Raw genomic sequence first — 22,810 nt, 5'->3', positions numbered from 1 at the left:
CTCCTGCTGCCTGGAGAGCTCTTGGAATTGAAATCCACGTGTTAAAGTTGCCAAGTTTGAAAAATACTGATGTATAAGATGTCCCCCATATGCATAATAGCGTGTACATAGATCATTATGTATTTGACATAATACATGCATTTGGCTGACCAATATGCAACTGTTTATGGAAAATCATCATTAGTTCCTGGGTTAGTTTCAAAGTTAGCTGTCATTGGTTCTCATTGGTGGAAATGAAGTTGGAAAATCAGTTTATTATGTATATAGTATATGTCAGGTGCATATTAAGTTACAGACATTGATAAGAATTTAGCCAATGCTCCTGCACTCTCCTATAATCTTGCCACTCATCGGGCTAATTTTCTTTTATCCAGAGAGATTTACACAGGTCACTTTACATTATTATTGCATCATATAGGTAATTTAAGTTCAGATGAAAAATATCATTATTTTTCACTTTAGTCTAATCTTTCAGATGAGTTGGGTCTGTACCTTCTAAATTCCCTGCCAGTATGACCCACACACTTGCAGTCCTGATTCCTCTGGTTTGGGAAATTTAATTTACGGTGCATTATATATATGTTATGGCTTTTAATTAAATTAAGTGCCTTAAAATCATGGTTTCATCATCCATTTCTTTTCCACTAAGGATAGTCTCCCACCAAAGATTGCCCAATCAAATGCTTTTTTCTTATACACAGAAGATCACAGAAGGCATGGAACCAGGTAAGCCGTCTGAATTGAGATATACTGTATAAGCTGCATGACTGATTTTTCATCTTCAGAGAACTAGCTGTGGCTTTTAACTAGTTTCCATCTCTCTCTTCAGATGTAACTTTGGACTGTTTGGGCTTTGAATGGGAACTTCATCGAATGTATTTATTTAAATCTCACGTCCTTTCCCAACTTCTTGCTGAAGCAACACAGCATAGCCTTTCCCCAAGCACAGGAAGCATATTGAAATCTAAAAAAGGTATTGATAGATGTTACAAAATTTATTTTTATATGTCTTTAGAATTGATTAAGACACTGAGGTCTTAATATATGGCATCTTCTATTTTACTGGATTCACAGTAGTTTACAGCCAGAAAATTTCATGGTTACTTATTGGCTCTAAGTCATAAATCTATAGTCATACTTTCCGGCTGGAATCAGGGAGTAAAATAGGGTTGGTATTTGCCTATAGTATCTTTACATTTCTCTCTCTTCTAAACGTTCTAAGATATAAAATCTTAGAAAAATGTTTAGTTCTTTGGAAATAATTAAACTATCATGAATTATTAAGCTGTTAGTATATTAGTGGGCAAAATATATTAATGAAAAATAAACGATTTAGACATTTTCTCTGTTTACCATTGCCTTGAATAGACCACGTATGCTGCCTTTTTATAGTGTCATATTTCCCGTGTTTCCAATGTTTTTAGCAGAAACCCGTTGTTATAAATGCTGTCTGCTAGCTGGTCGTAAGCAAGATAAATTCTGCCAACAGAAGGAAAAATTGACAAAAGTCACCATTGCTCTGGAGATCAGTGATCAAGATGTCACTCGGTTTGGTAATGCAAACTATCTTACTCTATAAATTGACTATTTGCCAAAGATATTAAGGTGTTTCACAGGCCACTATAATGGAAAAGGCTACATCTCTCATTGTAGCACCTATACTGGCTAGTAATTTTAAAATCTTTTCCTACTTCATCTTCTAGAGTCTTTTAAAACTATTTTTTTTAAAAAACTTTTTAAAAATAGTAAATACAGGTAGTCCTCAACTTTTGACCACAATTGAGCCTTAAATTCTTGTTGTTAAATGAGACAGTTGCTAAGTGAATTTCACCCCATTTTATGACCTTTCTTGCACCCGTTGTTAAGTGAATCACTGCAACTGTTAAGCTAGAACAGAGTTTTTAAGAGAACCTGGCTTCCCCATTGACTTTGCTAGTCAGAAGGTTGCAAAAGGGGTTAATGTGACCTTGGGACACTGCAATTGTCATAAATACTTGTTAGTTGCCAAGTAGCTGAATTTTGATCACATGACCATGGGGAGGCTGTAATGGTCATAAGTATCAAAAATAGTCTTAGGTCACTTTTTTCAGTGACGTCGTAACTTTGAACAGTCACTAAATAAACTGTTGTCACTCTAGGACTACCTGTATCTGGAACCAAATAAAATTCCCATCTATGATCATTAACTTTGTTGGTTGAGATTCATAGAAACAGGTCTAATATCTAGAAAGCCATGAGTGCCCCATACCTATCCTGATGACAAGCATATAGAAGCCTCTGTGGCACAGTGGTTACAGCAGGGGTCCCCAACCACCAGTCCCCGGACTGGTACCGGTCTGTGGATCATTTTTTACCAGGCCGCAAAGCTTGGGCGCTGCCATCTTGTTTCGACGGTGCTTCCGGGTTTTCGGTTGCTTCCAGTTTTTCGGTTGGAATGTGCTTCCGGGTTTTCAGTTGGAAAGCGGCATTTGGGTGCTCGTGCCTTAGTTTCGTTGAAGAGTCGGGGGGCGGCTTTGAACGAAGAGCCGTCCCAATGGCGGTGAAGTCTTGCGTTACTCAGGTACCGGTCCATGGAAGAATAAATTATCGTGAAACCGGTCCTTGGTTCAAAAAAGGTTGGGGGCCACTGGGTTAGAGTGCAGTACTGCAAGCTACTTCTGCAGCCAGTTGCCTACAATTTGGCTGTTCAAATCCCACCAGGCTCAAGGTTCACTCAGCCTTCCATCCTTCAGAGGTGGGTAAAATGAGGACCCAGATTGTTGTAGGCAGTATGTTGACTCTATTAACTGCTTAGAGAGGGCTGTAAAGCACTATAAAGTGATATATAAGTCTAAGTGCTATTGCTACTGCTATATGATACTAATAATACTTGGGAAAGGATGAATTCAATCTGTTCCTCAGACTCCTTGCATGGAAACAGCTATACTGAGCTCAGGGCCTACTTGTATTTTATGTCTTGCAACAACAGTCTGTATTGTTTTGTGTTCCCTAGATATCACAAATATTGAGCAGCCTTTTCAGGATCTGTTTTTGTCTAGAATTCCTGGGTGACTGACAAAGGTGTTCTTGGTATCCATCTATTATTTAAAATCATTGATGATGGGAGCAACTAACGTATATATAGTGATAGTTTATAATAATCTCAAAGGTGCTTTTTTCCCCCAAAGGCAACTGGACTTTATTTTTTTTCTTTGAAAACGTTTCACTTCCCATACAAGAAGCTCCATTTTTTTTCAAAGAAAAAACAATAACAACAAGAAAATCCTGTTGCCTTTTGAGGGGCAGGGGCGGGGAGGCACATTTAATACAACCATGACCTGGATGATTGAGAATCTCCATACACATTCTATAGTAATCTGAATAAATATTTTGTTCGGGAGCAGGGGTAATGCTGACATCTTATTATATTTATAATCACATGTTTATTGGCATATTCTGTGGATACGATGAAGCCTTTGCTGTTGCACTCAAGAACATGTACAATTCTGAACCAGAAGTGAATGAAGAAGATGCTCTAGGAATTCTGGCTGCAGCAGAAGTGTTACAGTTCCCTAGCCTTTTTCAAAAGTAAGTAGATTATGACATACCGTAATACAATTTGCTTGAGATTTGGGGAGTGAGTTATGTCATGGCATTCCTCTTATTACAAAAATGTTCTAAGTGGGATGTCAGCCTTCATCAGCCAAAGCCTATCCCAAAACTGTGTTTAAACTATATTTATATTTAAATGCCAAGGGGTCAGGAATTGGAAACTTGTGGCCTCCTAAATTTTGATGAACTTTATCTACCAGCACAGAAGATAAAGAGAAATTTGGCAATATTTTATTTCTTTATTTGATTTTTATCCCACCTTTATTACTTTATAAGTAACTGAAGGGAACAAACATACACAGTATTTCTTTCTCTTCCTCTTTTCCCCACAACAAAAACCCTGTGAAGAATTGTTGAGATAATTCCCCATTAGGAGAATGAGCGCATACAGGGAGACGTATTTGAGAGAAGTGTTTGAATAATACACACACAGCACACAGATACACTGTACAGTAAATGTAGGTTTTTACTTCCAGAAAGGTTTAAGCAAAGTCCAAAATAAGCAATCCAAAATCATTCACAGGTAAATCAGTCAGTTTTTCAATCCAGGGATAATCCAAATATCAAAGTCCAGTGTCAAAAACAATTCAGTAATAGACTTACATTAAATCCAGTAATATCAGTCAATTAGAAGAAATGGAGGAACGGCAATACTTTCCAACAGAAGGAAACAGAGATACACTCGCACTCTCTTCTGAGACTCGGACTAAACAATCCAGGTTTCTGGCTCCATCTTATGGCTGTTTGAGAAACCACACCCAATTGCATGCTCTTTCATTCCCTTAAAGATATAGTACTAAAATGTTTATCCTGGTTTATATATTTCTAACCCAAATACCTGTTAGGTGACTTATATTCCTAACAAGAATGTTCGGCTGAGAGAGTGACTGGCCCAAAATTACCCAGCTGGCTTTTGTGTCTAAGGCAGGACTGGTTTCTAGGCCAGCACCTTCACCAAGCTGAGGCTTTACAAGCAAACAGGCACGAGATGCATTTCGGCCTCAGAATTTCTTTAGCCACCCAGTGGGAAATTCTGGAATTTCTTCAGAGAATCATCTTGAAGAAGACGATTTCAGAATTTCATATAGGAGAAATGTAGATTCCCCATGCCTGATCTAAACTATTGTCTCTCTAGTAATATTGCAAAGCAGTCTTCACTGAACCAGCAGGCTTCCAGATATGTTCAAAGTTAGCTCTCACAACTTCTAATCAATGGAGTGCTCCAGTGATTATGCTCCTATAATTCTTTTTGGGATTAAGAGATGTCTGATACATGTGAAGGCTTCCAGATTCGACTAAGCTGCTGTAGAATAATATATAAAAATTGTTAACAATTCTTTCAGGTGGAAAAGAACATTGTATCAGACCTCTGGTACTGAGACGGAGTTTTTAAAACACTTTCATATCCATGGTTAGCTCACTGTCATAAAATTGCTGTTTGCTTTGAAAGAAATAATTGTTTCCCCGCTGCTTCCGGTGTGTGTGTGTGTGTGTGTGTGTGTGATTTTAGTAAAGGGAACAGAAAGGAATTATTGTTTGATTTCTGTCATGAAGTGATGTCTTGGGTTAATTTCTCCTTCCCTTTAAGTTTTGTTTTAAAAACAAAACAGAATATGTTGATTTCCTTTCATTTCTGTCTTGTCCCTAAATGGCCTTTATTCAAAATTCAGACAAGTTGACCAGCAATTCTAAATAAGTACTTTTTGCCAAGAGACTACAAAAAACTTCAGAAGAGTCATTTTCATCTGTCTAACTGGAGGGGTGGGGGGAAAGGAGCAGCCTGACTTGTCCCACAGAGAGATAAAGCATCTGACCAATATGCAAACCACGTTGTCCCTGAGAGAATTGTGTAATTAAACATGAGGTAAACAAACCAAACAAATATTGTTTCCCCGCAACAGCAGTCTGCTATGCCCATGAGAGGATAAATGCTACAGAGTGAGCTAGGCTCAGCTTTCTCTATGAAGAGAAAGGATTCAAGATGATTCTCTAGAGAATCACTGAGAGATACACCAGAATTTCCCACCCAGGGCCTAAAGAAATTCTGTGACCTGCCAAAATGCATTTGGTGGGTATTTGCTTATATAGAGAGAGCCAAAGAGCTAGAAAGATTATTTGTATTTTTCCTTTCCTTCTTTTGGTTCTCCTCTTAACCCTCTTCTTGCTTGTAACTCAATCTTTTCTGCCCTCCAGGTGCATCCAGGTCATGAGAAGGAGTATCTGTCCTACCAATGTCTGTAGTTATTATACTGCAGGCTGCAAGGTGAGCTGCAAACTTAATGGCTTTTCTTTTAAGTAGTGGAATTCTAAATATATTAGTTGCATTTTCATTTTATAACATTAAAATTGCAACTATTAAAACGTCATCCCAAAAGAAATGAATGTTCTTATTTTTTTGGTCTCCAATCAAATATAAAGTGGTTTAATTTCCAGTTTCTACCACAAGATGGTTCTAGAGTTCAGAGTTTCTTTAACTTCTCTGTTTCTCCCCACTTTGGAAACAGTATAAACAACCTTCCTTGATCGCTCTCTGTGAAAGATGGACTGAGGTAAACCTTGTCCCACAGCTTGGCTCCCAGATATGCCTGCGGAACCTGCCACTGGAGCTGCTGCAGAAAGTGCTTAAATCTCCAAGGTCAGAAAGTGCTTGGCTAAAAGGAGGGGTTCCTGGATGCAGGTGTGGTCTTCTTAAAATAAGTAAAGGTTCATCAAAATAATGTAAGAAAGGTTGCAAGTTGCTCTAGTAAGTCTCCCCTGCTTGGCAGCAACTATACTCCAGGCCAGAAATCACTGTGCATATTGATGCAAACACCTATGACACACCCCCACCTGACAGCAGGCAACCCCAGGTCCAAAATTATGCATAGCTGCCCATACACAGTCTGGCATTCAGCAGTAGCCACCCTCGACCTGAAATTGCTAAACTGGACGCTCTTTACCTGTCTGCTGACCTGGTGCAAGCCACCAAGGACTTGCAACTTCCTATCAACTTCCTTTCTGACTTTGGTTGTTAAAACTGGGCAGCTCACTTAGTGACCCATTATCCTCAAGGAACAGCACTGAGGACTGCTGGGACTGCCATCAGTAAGCAGTGTAGTCATGTGACATTAAGCCTTTCAACTGCATTGCTTACCAGTGGAAATTCTGGTCCCAATTATCATCATCATTAATCTAGGGCTACATTGTAATGAGGTAAAATGCAAGCACTATTTTAGCAAATGTAAAATAGTAGGCATTGCAGCATAAAATACAAAGAACACGTGTGTGTGTTAATCTTCACTTAGCAGTGATATCATAATTATATAGGTAGCTGTTAACTACCTTGCTTGTAAGGATGTAGAGATTAAAGAGAAAGGAAGTACAACATAGTCAAACTTGTCCCACTAGCTAGACGAGACCTAAGAAATCAACTCAACAGGAAGGCTACTTTTATCCATATTGGCTATATTAATGGAATCATTCAGATCTGATTATGATGATCTGATTCACCAGGTAATGGTTGAACCTGATCATTGTGAATAGCAAAGGCTGGAGAAAAAACTCTCCTAAGAACAGTCTTTAAATGAAGGAAATTCAGTCCGAAAACAAAGTACATATAAACTGTAAATAAAAATCCACACAAACCATGTTGCAGCAATTAACTGGACAGGGCAGGATAAGGAATTGCAGACTTCGAAGGCCAACAAAACACATACCGTTGGGAAGACACCAGGAACACAGATAAGCCTCGACCATAAAAGATAACTCACAATTTGCTTCCCACAGGTTGTTGTGCGCAAACTCCCTTTTTAAACACTGTGTTCCCAGCTGCAGCTAATGAAGGGAATCAGGGCCCTTTCCTCCCCTGTAAGCCATGCAACTCATGTTGCTCCCTTCTCTGTTCCTCCCTGAATGCCCTAGGATGAAGAGGGGATGGGCCTGGATCTTCCTCTGAATTCCCTCTGTCTTGCTCTACCTCTCCCCTGCTCTGCCCAGCCGGACCTTGCCCTTCCCCAGTTTCTTCCACAGCCACCAGAGCCACACTCCCACTCCCTGTCAGCTGCTCAGCCTCCCACTCAGAATCAGATTCCGACAGGGGCATGACATTAGGTGATTCTGGACTAAATGGTCGTGCATTCCCACTTCCCATGCATATTTCTTGGAAATACTCTGTTGTTGTTGTTGTTGTAGAAACCCTTAAAAAGTGAACATCCACCAGTGTCCCCACTCCCTTCAATATATTATATTTTTTTCCTGACCTTATAAGATTGGAACTTCATAGTAACAAATGAAAATTGACCCACGGCGGAAAAAGAGAAATGAATTATCAGTGTACAATTACCCATTTTAGCTTTCTCCCCCACCCCCTTGTGTATTTTATCACCAAGTGATTAGGTAGCATGAGTCTTGAATATACCTTTCCAGACAAAAGTGATGTCAGCTGGGGAGCTATATTAGCAGGAGGTGACAGGTTCTCCAGGTCTATTGCTCAAATTCTCAATTATCCTAATGAGTTATATAGCCAGACTTTCATTTCCACACTATTGCAGAGAGTTGCCCACATTTTCTACACTTCTAATCTTTGAACGGACTCTTGTCTTGTCTGAGCCTTTCATTAATTTCACTCTTCTCAGAAAGCAATTAGTTTCCTCCCCCAAAGTTTTAAGAGCTGTTCTTTTCAAATTCCTTGCCAGTACATGGTTTTCACAAAAGCCTCTGTCTTCTTGGATTATGTCATGTTAGTCTGACCATATCTCACCCTCATCTTCTCTTTGCAAAGTCTACTTTATGGGTAGGATAAGGGCCAAGAAGATAACTTTTTATCCGATTAGTTTCGGAAGCAACTAGTTGCCAAGACTTGTCTTGATTAGAGAAGATATACTAGCAATCCAGTGGAGATTTTTATTAAAAATGCAGGAAATAGCAATAGCACTTAGACTTATATACCGCTTCATGGTGCTTTACAGCCCTCTTTCAGCGGTTTACAGAGCCAGCATTTTGCCCCCAACAATCTGGGCCCTCATTTTACCAGCCTCAGATGGATGGAAGGCTGAGTCAACCTTGAGCCTCTCAGAATCAGAGTAAGCCTGCAGTACTGCATTTAATCATTATGCCACCACAAGTATACAAAATATGCATCAATAAATAAAATTATGTTTTGCTTTTACAACAAAGTCATATCTGACTGCTCATGTGTTGATAATATTTTTATAGATTAGAAGTAATCATCACAATATTCTGGACCAATATTCTCAAGCTTGGCAACTGTAAGATGTGTGGACTTCAGCTCTCAGAATTGCTGGCTAGAGAATGCTGGGACTTGAAGTCCACCCATCATAAGCCGTTAAGGTCAAGAAACACTGATCTAGATTTTGGGTTGGGCTTTCACATTATGCTTACTGCAACATAATCAAAGTTCTCTGGACTTTTTCCTTGTTAAAGTTGGTTCCTGCACCTACTGAAACCTGAAATGGCATTGATATTAATCTTAATTGCACTATTTTCAGAGGTTTAAAAAAAAATTTTTTTAAAAAAATACAAGTTTGTGCCTTTGGCTGTTATTAAACTTGGCATTGTGCAAACACTGGGCCATGTCATTTGCTGTTTTTGGAATTACAATCATTATCTGCCAGATCAGACATTAATTAATATGCTCAAATATAATATGTTCATTTGAAGTAATAGAACTTTTGAAAACATTATTAAAGAGAAATACTCTAAGATTAAATGTTTTTCCTATGTCTTAAAATGTCTATCTCTTTAAAAAAGTTTGCTTCAAAAATGTAACTAATTGATTAATATCTCCCCTTTTGCCAGGTTGTTTACCATCAATGAATTCTACCTCTTGAGAACTGCATTATACTGGGTATTCCTGCAGCAAAATCCCAAAATTCAGATAATCCCATCTTATGATACTATCCTCAGATATTTTAGCAGGTATACTTTTGTTACACAGATCATAACCCTCCTCTAAAGCAATCTTGGGCTTAGGCCTGATTTCTTTCAGCTCTCAGCCTAAATTCAAAAGTCTTCTGCTAGCAAACTATCATTTGGCTAATCCCATTCTAACCTACTGCAAATTGAAAAGGAAAGATGGAAGTAGAAAAGGAGGGTGAGGCTTCTTTAAGCCACACCCATTATGTAATGATATGAGATTCCAGATCCAATGTGGTCGTCAACAGACCACATTATCTAAATGGGCTACATTATTATATTTCTCAAAAGTTCTATGCTCTTGGTTGGGCTATGAAAGAGTGGTGGCCTCAGATAAATGACTAAGAAGAGTTTGAAGGTGCCCTTCAGGCCATCCCTGGTTCCCTGCAGAAATCTCCCCCTACATTTTATAGGCGAACCTATGTTGGTCCAATCTCAGTCAAACATAATATAAAGAATTAGCATCCCCTTCAGCTGCATTTGCTGCTGCTAAGGCAGAAAGCCAGCCGGTCATCCTTTTCATGTCTTTCCTGACCCAAACAGAATACCAAGAAATGAGCAAAGTTCATGAAAGATTTCCAGCCTGGCTTGTGAAATACAGTTTTTGTGGTTTAGGTTGATTTATTTTAAAAGACTGTCTTAATGCTGCTGGTGCTATCCCATGAGCCATTCTTTCTTGTGAGTCATGGACCACTATAAAGAAATCACTGTCAGAATCAAAAGAGAGTTCCCATGCCTTGAATATCAAATGTTCTTCTTTTTTATCTCTCCCTCCCCCGACCCCACAAGCTCTGCTTTTTTTTACCAAGTGATAGGAATGAGTTGAAGGCCTAGATGAATCATTGTTTATTAGCCTGACCTGAGAAGCACTCATTCTATTGAAAGATTTTTTAAAATAAGGGCATTTGCAGTCAGGCCCATGTACAGGATTAATGTGATGCATAAACTCATTCTTCTACAGGTTATAATGTACATGATGCAGTAAGATTATGTGGCAATCTGCGTTTCAAAGGCAATTTCCTTTCAAAATAGCTGATTAATTGACCAGAAATCCATCCTTTTAATCATCTCATTTAAGCTTGTTGAATTTTAAATAGTTTTAACGTTTACAGATTTGTATTCTGTCAGCTTAATATAATCTTCTGTAACATGCTTCAGTCTGAAATAGCTGAAAGGGGGAAAATAGATCATGTAACACTTGCTTATTAAGCTATGTGGAAATATGTACATATAGACAGTGCTTTAGGAGTTTATTCTTTGGCTAGTCAACTAGGTTTTGCTGAAATTCTATCATATCAACCAAAATCAAATTTAACAGGAAACAAACCAATAGAAACAAAGGTATGAATAGGACCCATTAAAACTCCCCTAGCATGCTAAGCATGTTTCTCAAGAGTAAATCTAATTGCTTTTAATCTGTTTATTTTAATACAACTTCCAGTCATAGATATCATATTGAAACCAGAGTTATACATGCATAAATCCAGTGAATGAAGCTGATTAAAAATGGATTATTTCAAAATCCATCTTCATGAACATTATCCTGCCCTGCCAAAGGTCTGATTTTCATTCTCAGAATGTTTTTGTCCTTGCTTTATTGTAAGGGGTTAGAAGATGCTAGTTGTGTGTGTATTTTGGCAACATTTTTTTTCATCACTGGTTTCACATGGTTCAGAAAAGTGTCCCATTGGAGGGGTTGTCTTGAATGACATCCTTGAGATCTTATTCTAATCTTAATCTTGGGGCCATGATCAGCTAGTAAAAATTCATGTACTCTGGTCTTATGAGTCAAATGGATGATGGGAAAACTGACTCTGCTTGGCAAGGTTGAAAAGCAGAAAAGAGAGGAAGTCAGTGGATAACACATGTCTGATGAGATTGTTCAAGTATCATTGAAAGAGTTATGGAACTGGTTGTAATAATAGACATTTGTCCATTGGGTTATCAGGGGTCAGGCAAAACTTACCTAATTAATGAAATATTTATGGAAAGGACCTCGCAGTCCCCTGGAAAAATAAATACATGATGAAGGATAAAACACAAATATTTTTGGCTACCTTCCAAACAAGATAAATGCTATCTAACCCTTAATGATGCTGAAAATTTCTTCCCCTTTCTGTCTCATCAACTTGCATGAGGATGGTTGAAATTTTTGGCATTGCATTTACACTTAGACCTCTTTTGGATATGGCTGGTACATATTGAGATTGGAGTCTCTTAAAAACTATACTATTACTATATACCATTCAACCCTTCCTAAAAGGTTATCCTGAGAATAACCAGGTGGCTTTTTGTTTATTACCTGTTATCCTTGTGTATAGTAGGTGCAAATGCTTCAAGCAGAGTTTTCTGTGGGTACAAAAAAAAAGTCTGGCAAAGAGAATTGTAGAATCAAGTCAAGATATTTGGCCTGGGTTGCCATAGACAAAGAGAAAACAGCAGATATACAAAGCTTTCCATTGTTTAGCAGCCACATGAGATACCAAGTAGCTTTCTGCTACTTTATAACAGTTCCTTACACAGTTTATGGAAACAGCTGCAAGAGATTTCTTGCACTGGAAATCTCAGCCAATTCCCAGTTACTGGCCAGTTTCCAAAGAACCATATAACTGAACTTGTTCCAGAGTGCCTAAAGGAGGTCTGTGTTTGCATTTCTTTCCAACAGAAGCCTCCTCTGCCACATCACAGCTCTATTTTAAAACCCAGCAGAGTTCAGAGTTAATGTTCAGAATGACACTGAGAACATAGGAAGACTTCTGCTAAGTCAAAGCCAAAGTCCATTTAATGCAGCATCCTGTTTCCAACACTAGCTAGCCAATGTTTCTACAATGCCATCTCTGTTACAGTATATGTCCTAGCTATTGAGTAGTCTGCCCTCCTTCTGTAGTCCGTTTCCTGTTTCCAGGCCATTTAAAGATTATTTTCAATCATTAGTTAGCATCATCTTCATCAAACAACAATGATATCAAGATGGCATTACTGAATATTTACATGCCAACATGTAATATAAGAGCGTACGTGTTTGTGTAATGATGATCCGTGTCATCACTTACTCAGTTGAATTGCATGAGCCTTGTATTCCTTCTTTGTATTTCTTAATGTCTGCTTTGCTGGATTTCTCTGATATCTTGACAATTAAATTCATAATCAACTGGAAAAAAGATATTGAACAGAGTGTCTAAAATACTTTATATCTACGTTCTGTGAATACAGTGGCTAGTTTATTACTAATTAGGACTTGGTTGCAAAACCAGTTTCCTAGTTTTAAAATCAGCTGCACTGAAATACTGATCTTAGGACTATTTCTTGATTTAGGTACTCATAGAAAGGAAAAAAGAATGAAACTTCCAGCTGCACAAACCAGAGGTGGGGAACGATGATGGCTCCTTTATGCTGAGGAATTTTTGGAATTGAAGTCCACAAGTCATAAAAGGGCCATCATTCCCCATTCCTGTTCTAAAGCTTAGCATGATCTCAAATTCTCATATTTCATCAACTATTTTTCAAAAGCAAAAATGGACTTAGCTAGGAAGGTAGATTCACATATAAGGTAAAGGTTCCCCTCGCGCATACATGCTAGTCGTTTCCTGCTCTAGGAGGCAGTGTTCATCTCCATTACCAAGCAGAAGAGTCAGCACTGTCCGAAGTCATCTTCATGGTCATGTGGCTGGCATGACTAAACACCAAAGGCACACGGAACGCTGTTACTTTCCCACCTATTTTTTTACTTGCATTTTTACTGCTTTTACTGCTTTCGAACTGCTAGGTTGGCAGAAGCTGGAATAAGTAACGGGAGCTCACTCTGTTATGTGGCACTAGGGATTTGAACCACCGAACTGCTGACCTTTCTGATTGGAAAGCTCAGTGTCTTAGCCACTGAGCCACCGCGTCCCTTTTAGATTCACATATAATGCTAAGCTAAAGTATGCCTTGTTGGTTTTACTTTAGCCACTTATTTGAACCCACACAGGTGTGATTTAATCCTCCCTGTACAAATTAAGATTAAGCAAAGCGTGAGTTTATGTGATATGTAAACTCAGTCTCACTCTGTGAGCTAAAGCTATGGATCCTAAGTGCAAAAAGATTATCAGTCCCTGATCTACAATTTCACAATATATCCTCATTCCAAAATTTCTCAGCTGCCATGATTGGAATGTGCATCTGTATGTCTGTGAGAGAAGATTTATTCTTCTCCAAGAAGCAAAGTTTGAATCCAAGCTACAGGTTATCATTTGTCTTTTTTAAAATAAATTGATTAATTGTCAATCATTAAACATATTTATTATCAATATTTGTATGTGATAGTGGAGAAAAAGAGTGAAGTTGGCACATACTATATTCTAGAAAATGAACATCTGCAAAAAATAAGCTAAAATGGTTAGTCAAATAGATATGTTGGCAGAACTCAGGAGAATATTTTTCCAAAATTATGAGGTGAAATGGGTTGTGTTTAAATAATGAGTGAAATTCAGAGAAGGGACATTGTGATAATTTCTGTGAGGCAGCTGGTTTCTATGCAAATCCTTTGGAACTGGAAATGAACTATTGTTTAAAGTAAAAGAAAGCTATTTCTGAGTTCCTTTTAGCCTTTTGATAGCAACAGGTGGCTGATTTCTGACCTTGTAATGATACATTGCATTTTCTTTTTTCTTTCTTTTATCTTTCCTCCTCCTCCTCCTCCCACTCCTCCTCCTTCTTTTTGGTATTCAGAGAGCTTACTTCTGGATGCCTTGCATCTATAAAATAAAATATAAAAGTGTGAAATAAATTAAGCAAAGTTGCAGATGAACTCCCCAAAAGTCACTGGATGAGATGAAGAGATTTACCAACTTCGGAGTTTCTTTTTATGAATGGCTGCATTTTTAGAAGTTCTGTTGATAATAGCTTAGTTGAAATAACATTGGAAGACAACTACTAACTAACTAACTTTTGGGGACTAACTAATTGAAAGCAAGAAGTGGGAAAGATCAATAAAATAAAAGGAGACAGATATTTAGAAAGAGTACAAGCTGTGTACCTGACAATTCATCCTAGAAGCTCAGAGAGATTTTGGGTTGTAACCGTATATTCAATTACTTCGGTTACTATGTGAGATGGCTTTTGAATCTACTAAAGTTAGTAGTGTCATGTCTGTGGGAACGATGCTAATCAGCAGTGCAAAAGCCAATATTCTCAGTCCAATGGCTTCTTATTGCCTTCCTCCCTTGCGCTGAGCACTTGAAGTTGTCTGTCAGACCTTTGAAGCAAGTTCATATTAGGAAACACAAGAAATAGGAGACTTCCTCATTACAGGCAGGCCTCAACGTATGACCAGAACTGAGCCCAAAATTTATGTGGCTAAGTGAGAAATTTGTTAAATGAGTTTTGCCCCATTTTGCGACTTTTCTTGCCGCATTTGTTAAGGGAATCATTGCAGTTGCTATATTAGTAAGTGAATCTGGTTTCCCCATTGACTTTGCTTGTCAGAAGGTCGCAAAAGGGGTTCCATGACTCCAGAAAACTGCAACCTTCATAAATGTGAGTCAGCTGTCAAATCACATGACCATAGGGATGTGTGAAAAATGGTTATGTCACTTTTGTTTTAGTGCTGGTCACTAAACAGTCACTAAGGAAACAGTGAATGGTCACTAAGTGAACTTTTGTAAGTCAAGGACTACCTGTATTGCTATGAAGCTATGATAACAGAATCTTGAAAGTATGACCCAAATAAAGGTAGTCCTTGACTTACAACAATTTATTGCTACCAAAGAGAGTGAAGGCAGCCCTGTCCCAAGTTTCTTCTTCACTCCTTTCTGTCTTTCCAGACTAAGTTCATGTTTTACTAACAGCTGCCTGGGACCTTGTTCAGGCCATACACTTCTGTACCATCTTATCAGAAAAAAAAAATCAAGTGCATTCTTCAGATATTTTTTTAAAGAACCATAATAGATTTTTTTTTCAGTGTTTTAAACACACTTTAGATAACAAGGCCATTTAGACATGTTTGTATGAAATAATGCAGAAAAGACTTGCTTGAGGAATACTATAGAAATCTTTAATGCCACTATCTGAAAATTTTGATTTGTTTATCAAACCCTACCCAAGTGCTCTCTGCTTAGATCAGTGAACCTTTGACAGCTTTGTTTAGTCTACCAACTCATGGCTGTTCCTTTCTTCCGCGTTGGCAAAGACTGAGCCTTGAAATGAGGCGCTTACTTTTTATTAATCATTATATAACCATCTAAATGGCTGGTTAGATATTACCTCCAGTTAGGAATCGATTCAACCTTTGGAACAACTTTTGAGGGACCTTGCATATAATCTTTCAGAGTTTTATTACCAGATTAAGACTTCCACATTGCATATCACTCCCAAAATAAATGTTGACACATTAATCAATGTTATTACAATATAGAAATGCATGTGTAAGTTCTGATTGGGAATAAATACAACAATAAACTTTTTACTATTACATTAAAGTAAGAGTTGAGTTATTTACCTTTCCTTCTCTCCTCTGATGCAATTCTGAGATCCAAGGCATTTGTTTCTGCTTTCAAATGATTAGGCCATGTTTGGTTTTGTAGTTTTCACAAGAAGCCAATGAAACGGATGAAGCTAGTAAGTCAGAGTTTAGACGTTATGTTTTTGTGTTATGCAGTCACTTTCCTTCCACTTTCCTTCAAACTGCCTCTTATTTAGGGAAGTTCTTACTCTTCTGAGAGCCAACCCTAGCATTAGAGATAGTGAGGCATTCTAAGGAGACAGTGAAGGGAGAACAAACCAGGATAGACATTTCTCCCTCTAGCCTCACCACAATACCTACAGCAGATGCTCTAATATGTGGCCTTGAAAATTTCCTTGAAGACCCATCTCTAAATCTCACTGGGAGCAAAGCACCTGGACTTCTCAATCTTCAGAAAGTCCCGAATGGCCTCTTTTCTGAAGTTTCAGTTAAAAGTCAGTCACATGTTTCTTTGAACAACATGCCTGAATGCTTTCTGATGGAGCTGATAGGACTGAAAGGCTGACTCAGCCTTCCATTCTTCCAAGATTGGTAAAAAGAGGACCCAGATTGTTCTAAACTCAAGGCCTGCAGGCTGCATCCAGACCACAGGGCCATCCTGGAAACAGTGAAGGCCTGGCTCGCGGTGCCTTTGCCAGCAAAAACGGAGCTCCATTTTTGCTGGCAGAAGGTTGCAGGAGGCTGTTGCAGGCAAAAATGGAGCTTGGGAGGGCCATGGGTAGCTCTCACAAACTCCTTTTTCATTGGAGAGGGTTGCAGGAGGTTGTTGCAGCCAAAAATGGAGGTTGGGAGCCCATTTTCGCTGGCAGAGCACTCAGGACACCAAAGGCACCCCAACATGAGTGACATCAAGCTGGCCATACCCACCCTGGCCATGCCCACCCTTGGCACCCTGAGGTCAAACAAAACCCTAATGTGACCCCGGATCAAATTGCGTTTGACACTCCTGCTCTAAACTGGTTAGAAAGGGCTCTAAAGCACTATGAAGCAGTATATCAGTCTAAGTGCCGTTGTTATTGCTATTATGTATTTGCCACAATCTGTATACAGTACAATTCCTATGTCAACTTGGGGAGTGTAAAGATTTACAAACAAACAATTATATTAAAAAAAAACAGTTATAGCACAAATGAAGACTTTGAGATTGACATGCTTTCAATTGACATGCTTTCAATGGCCATTGTGTTGCTGAGGGAAGAGCATTTATCCATCATCTCATTTGTAGTGCCTTGCCTTGAGGTAGTTGTGTCTGTGTGGTTGCTTTACTTTACTCTTTAACTTTACTCTTCACCACACTGCAAAGGCTTTCCGTGAGGAAAATAATGTTTATAGAGTGAAATGTTTCAGGGGGTGATAATGTTTGTGTTGGCATTGAGTAAAATCTTTGGTCCATTATTCTGATTCTTTAGTTTACCCAGGACTTGGGCCTTCTTGGAAAGGAAAGAAGGGCAACAATACATGGCTATTTTTCAGTCTCTTCGTTTACATGGCATCACTTCAAGTAAGTTTATTTTTTTCTGTGATTATTCAGAAAATCGGATGTCCTAAATTTTGTGATGGCAAAAAAACAATATTTACTTGTAAACGACCATCAATTCAGTAAGATTTCTATCAACATACCATTTACATGGTACTTTATAGAACAGGTTTCAAAGTATCCAACAGCTATATATGAAAGAAAACTAATATTATGTAGCAGTATATACATATAAAATATATATTAAAACTCTATTTACATTTTCTCTGTTATATTTTTTTCCATTTGGGAACAAGTGGATTGAACTATGATATCTCTTGACACCTTGCAAAGCCTTTATAAAATGATTTTTTTTTCAATCAAGGAAAGGGATTCCAAAGTGTGTACGGTCCCACTTCTACCCCCTAATTAATTTTCACAGACACTTTAAAAAAATAAAGGAAAAACTAGTTATGGGAAATAACTCTTTGAATCTGTAAAGTGGTCTTCAACCATTTGTTTAATGATACATAAGGAAATAGTAGAAACATACATTTGATACTTTAAAGTATAATACATTATAAAAAGCATAATCTAACTGATGGTAAGTTTGATAGGGCTTCAGGCCCCCAAAACAGGTAAGTCCTGCTTTCTTTGTCCTTATTTTGATGGGCCTGTGACAGGTATGATAGCTTTGCTGGCTTTGACAGCATGGATCACTCATTTAGGAATGACCAAGCCCAGTCACATTGCTTTGACACACCCAAGTTCTCCAAGAGTTAATCAGTGTTGTGACAGTGGATCTAACCATGCAACATTCTGTTCTAATGACTGATCTCTCATATACATTGCCCACCATTCTATGCAACTATTTCATGTCAAGTCAGTGGAAAAGAAATCTGACACCATCTTTAGATCTAACAACATTTTTGCTGCTTTTCTTGATTTAATGTTCATCAAATGAGATGGAATTACAACTCCCACCCACTATGCTTATTTATCAATCTCTCTCTCCCTCCCTCCCTCCCTCTCCCTCTCCCTCTCTTTTGCTCCTTCCCTCCCTCCCTCCCTCCCTCTCTCTTTCCCTCCCTCTCTTATCTTTTATTCTGAAATCAAGACAACGTCCTTCACACTACCTCCTTCCACTTGTCTTCAAGAACTTAGTGAGGGAGGTTGGTTTGGAAGAGAGCGATTGGCATATTAGCCAGTGAGGGCAAATCTCTCCTATATCAGCCTAGCTTTTAACTAGTATGTCAGATACATGTAATAGTTCCAGCTATGTCTATGTGTTATAATGGCAGAGGAATAAGTAATTGAAAAGCTTCTTTATTCACATTCTTTAAAATAAACCATTCAGCTATATTACAAGCTTCAACAATAATTGCTTTCATTTGCAGGCTGACGGTATACTTCCTCCTTTCAAACCAGAAGAAGCACTTAAAAGTCTCCACCTCATAGATTTCAGATGCACTTTTTTTTCTCAAAATCAATGTTTTTCAAACTTGGAAACTTGTAGAGTTTGGATTTCAACTCCCAGAATTATTCAGAATGCTTGCTAGGGAATTCTGGGAGTTGAGGTTCATACATCTTTTAAGTGGCCGAAGCTGAGAAACGCTGCCTAAATCAAAGCTATGAAATTTCCACTTAAGGTCATCTTAAGATTAGTGTGATATGTTGATGACTGAACTGTAAAATTGAACAAAGGCCTTTGGGGAAAAGAGGGTCAAGCATTTCAAGAAGTGAATGTCAGAATGTCCTTTAACGCTGGAAGACTTAAACCATCCACTTTGTTTTAATTCCCCAAATGAAAAACAGAGGCCCCAACTCTAGGAGTCTGAAGTAAATGACATTCTTTGCACCCCTGTGAGTAAATGATAGGAAATTATTTAGCAGCAATTACACAAAAATGATTGCCAAACTTTTTTTCATTGTGTGAACACCCCAAAAGCAGGTGAATGGGCCAATGTTGCTAAACTTGATCCTTGGCATGTGTGGCTGGCAGAAACACATGATAGGAAGAACTGCATGACTACAGACTATGCAAAACTCCCAATTCTGACAAGTTTAGATTACGTGCATTGTTGACACAAGAATGCTTTTGTTTGACAATGTTTAATTCTGTTAACATTACAAGCAAAAGCAGGAATGAGCACTAGGTGAAAAGTGCAGCTGGAGTAATGAATTGCCTTAAGGTACTTCTATACCAGGGTTTTATTGAGCAATTGTCAGGCTTCTTTCAGGGCATTTTAATTGGAAGGCGAAGGCCATTTTTAAAAAGGCACTTGTGTCTTGCATAAGAGCCTAAGCCACAAAAAAAACCAACTATAGTTAAACGTAATCAATTTTGGTATGTTAAGAAAGAATTCTGTAGTACCACTACAGCTGGACTACTGGCTTTAAATCCAGATTCCTAAGGATTGGGAAGGGCTGCAGATAAATTTCATAATGACAGATTCATGATTGGAGGAGATAGTGACAGAGGAAGAAAATATTTTGTTTATAATTCACCAGATATAAATAATCAGATTGGCGTAGCAGGATAGACAGGTAGGGCTAATGGGTGAGGATGATTAGATAAAAGACCAGGAGGCGGAAAACTTTTGTGACTACTCAGTGAGGAACAGGAAAATAATGCAGGAAGTGTTCAGAGAAAGAAGAGAATAGCAAATTAGCTAATTAATTATTTCAGGTTTGATGCCACTAAACGCTGGGCGGTTCACAGCATAAAATGTTCCAAACGCTCTGGAGAAGGCACTCCCATAGCCCAAGTACCTTGCTGAGATTCCTTGTCCAGTCAGCAGATCCTCAAATAAGTCGTGAATGGTTTCCAAAAGCAGGCAGACTATCATATAAAACTATATTTTGCTGATGGAATGAGTTTTACAAGGAAAGATCTGCAAAGGGGATGTTGTCCAATGCCCGTGGTATAATAATCATATTCTAGAAAGTAAGGAGGAGTCCAGTCTTTATCCCACAGCTACTCTTCATATTCTTTCATCAACTCTGGCATTTTAGAGCCCCAGCTACATCTCATATATATTCCTGCTATATTCTTATTATACCTATCCAACCTCCCTGTAAGTTATTCTTCCTAGTGTATCAGAAACAGCTTTTTCTTTAGTACTGAATAATATAAAAGGAACAACTGAATTGTTGCTTTTGTCTTTTCCAAAGGTAGACATCTAGAGGAGCTATGGAAAATTAATTTCTTTCCTTTGCCGTGGCTTACAAGGATCTTGTCTGATCACTACCATGCAGTGAGTTGGTATGCTTAGTGTGAAAATGGGTCAGTCTGCATTGACTTTAAACTCTAGTTATTTCATAGGAAGTATTTTCACAGTATACCTTAATGAAAGGACCCCTGTACTAACACAAAAATATTTAATTTGGAGCTGTACTTTTATATTTGATGGCATTACCCAGATCTAGGCACAGAAATATAGAACACAGGTAAAACAAACTGTACAAATATGTATGGCCATATAAATATTGCTTCTAGGTTTGTGTAATAAAGCTGATATGAAAAGTGAATCCATTTCACCATATTATATAGCAATACATTACTGCAAATTAACACTTAATTCTTATTTTGCAAAGGCTTTTACAAAGGAAAAAAAAAGCAAGAGTTTACTTCCCTTGACTTGAAGGTGATTCAGGGGGAAAAGTCTCCTTCAAGTCCTGATAACTGAATGTACACAACCATGTAGTTGCCATGGCAGTGAACAGTATTGGTTTGCTACTGTCTTTTTAACATAATAACAGAATAGCAGAGTTGGAAGGGACCTTAGAGGCTGTTCAGTCTCTTCTAAAAAACCTCCAGTGTTGCGGCTCCCACAACTTCTGGAAGGAAGCGGTTCTACTGATTAATTAACCCACAACCTCTTTGCAAACCCAGCCCCCCAAGATGTTTTTTCAACACCCACCCACCCACCCAGTCTAGTCTATAGCTTTGCCATTTCCTGGTAATGTCCCACTTAGTGTCTTATTGTAGAGCAGCGGAATAACCTGAGGCAAACACAGAGCGAACTTCAGCTTTTACTTTATTGTAACAATAAAGGGTTGCCACGGCTGCTGTGCTAACAAGGCAGCCAGCTGGTGGACAACAGCTGATGCCGTTTGACAGTTCCCTTTTATAGCCGGCTGTCAAACGGCATCAGCCAATAGGAATGGTCCGTGTTCCCTCTGGAAACACGGACCAGAGTGAAGACTTTAGCTCAGTCTTTTCCAAATGCCGCACTCCTTTCCCCCAGAATGGAGCATGCGTAGTCCTTCAGATAACTCGGGCGCTTGCTCAGGCGGCCAGATCTTCTAAGTTCTGATGAAGCTGCTGCGGGAAGGAACTTTTCTGCTTGTTGGGCAACTTCTGGTGCCAACGAAGCTGGCGTGTCAGCTTCAGGTGTCTCTGGGCGAGGGACAGATGGATGTTCAGATAGGCTTGCATTCCTGTCAGATTCATGGGAAGTTTCTTCGGGCACCGGCAGTTTCTCTGTTGCAGAAACGTCTTGAGGGCCATCTGCAGATGAACTCCAATGCCTTCTAAGTTGATCGATATGGCGGCACCAGATGCGCCCGTCTTACAGTTGGATCCTGTAAGACTTAGGACCGGTTACCTCCACAATCTGCCCAGGCATCCACAAAGGGTGTCCCGCATAGTTCCAGGCATAGACCTGGTCATTCTCAGCGAACTCCCTTGCCTGGCTATTTGACCCTAGGGCTGTGACCGGGGCGTAATGCAGATGGAGTCTGTCTAGGGTGGTCCTCAGATGTTTACCCATGAGAAGTTCAGCTGGAGACCTATTAGTGGTGGCACAGGGAGTTGTATGCTGGGTCAGGAGATACTTAGCGAGCCTAGAGTGGCAATCTATGGACCCAAACCTTGCCAGGGCCTCCTTAACCAATCTGACTGCCCTTTCAGCCAGGCCATTACTGGCAGGATGGAAAGGAGCTGTAAGTGCGTGCCTTATTCCTAGGTTGGCTAGGAAGACCTCAAACTCACAGGAAGTAAACTGGGGGCCGTTGTCAGACACGATGGTGTCAGGGAGGCCATGGGTAGTGAATATCCTTGATAGAACCTTAGTCACAGCTTCTGAAGTTGTGGTGGTCATCAAGGCCAGCTCTACCCATTTAGAAAAAGAATCAACCATCACCAGGAATGTACGCCCATGAATGGGGCCAGCCAGATCAATATCCACCCGGGACCAAGGGGCCAAGGAATCTTCCCACCTGCCTGGAGTGGGTGTGGGTGGAACAGGTCTGGTAGCTTGGCATGGCTGACAAGCATTCACCCAACTTGTAATCTGAGCATCCATGCCTGGCCACCATACATAACTGCGAGCTAGGGCCTTCAT

General features: G+C 39.1%; 1 protein-coding gene across 1 annotated transcript in view; it reads left to right on the top strand.

Moving 5' to 3' along the window:
* The window catches only part of BTBD16 (BTB domain containing 16), a 40,668-nt gene that overhangs the window by 7,074 nt on the left and 10,784 nt on the right, over positions 1–22,810 (top strand). The window contains exons 5-13 of the mRNA XM_087932489.1: positions 650–726; positions 830–973; positions 1,428–1,553; positions 3,453–3,567; positions 5,785–5,854; positions 6,096–6,226; positions 9,388–9,507; positions 17,416–17,511; positions 20,641–20,719. Coding sequence (XP_087788615.1) covers positions 650–726; positions 830–973; positions 1,428–1,553; positions 3,453–3,567; positions 5,785–5,854; positions 6,096–6,226; positions 9,388–9,507; positions 17,416–17,511; positions 20,641–20,719 — 958 coding nt within the window. The remainder of the gene's footprint in view (positions 1–649; positions 727–829; positions 974–1,427; positions 1,554–3,452; positions 3,568–5,784; positions 5,855–6,095; positions 6,227–9,387; positions 9,508–17,415; positions 17,512–20,640; positions 20,720–22,810) is intronic.

The sequence above is a fragment of the Pseudonaja textilis genome, chromosome 4 (genome assembly GCF_049901715.1).
Source record: "Pseudonaja textilis isolate UNSWEBS1 chromosome 4, rPseTex1.2, whole genome shotgun sequence".
NCBI lineage: Eukaryota > Metazoa > Chordata > Lepidosauria > Squamata > Elapidae > Pseudonaja > Pseudonaja textilis.
The sequence above is the reverse complement of the archived record's forward strand: the minus strand, read 5'-3'. Positions and strand labels throughout refer to the sequence as shown.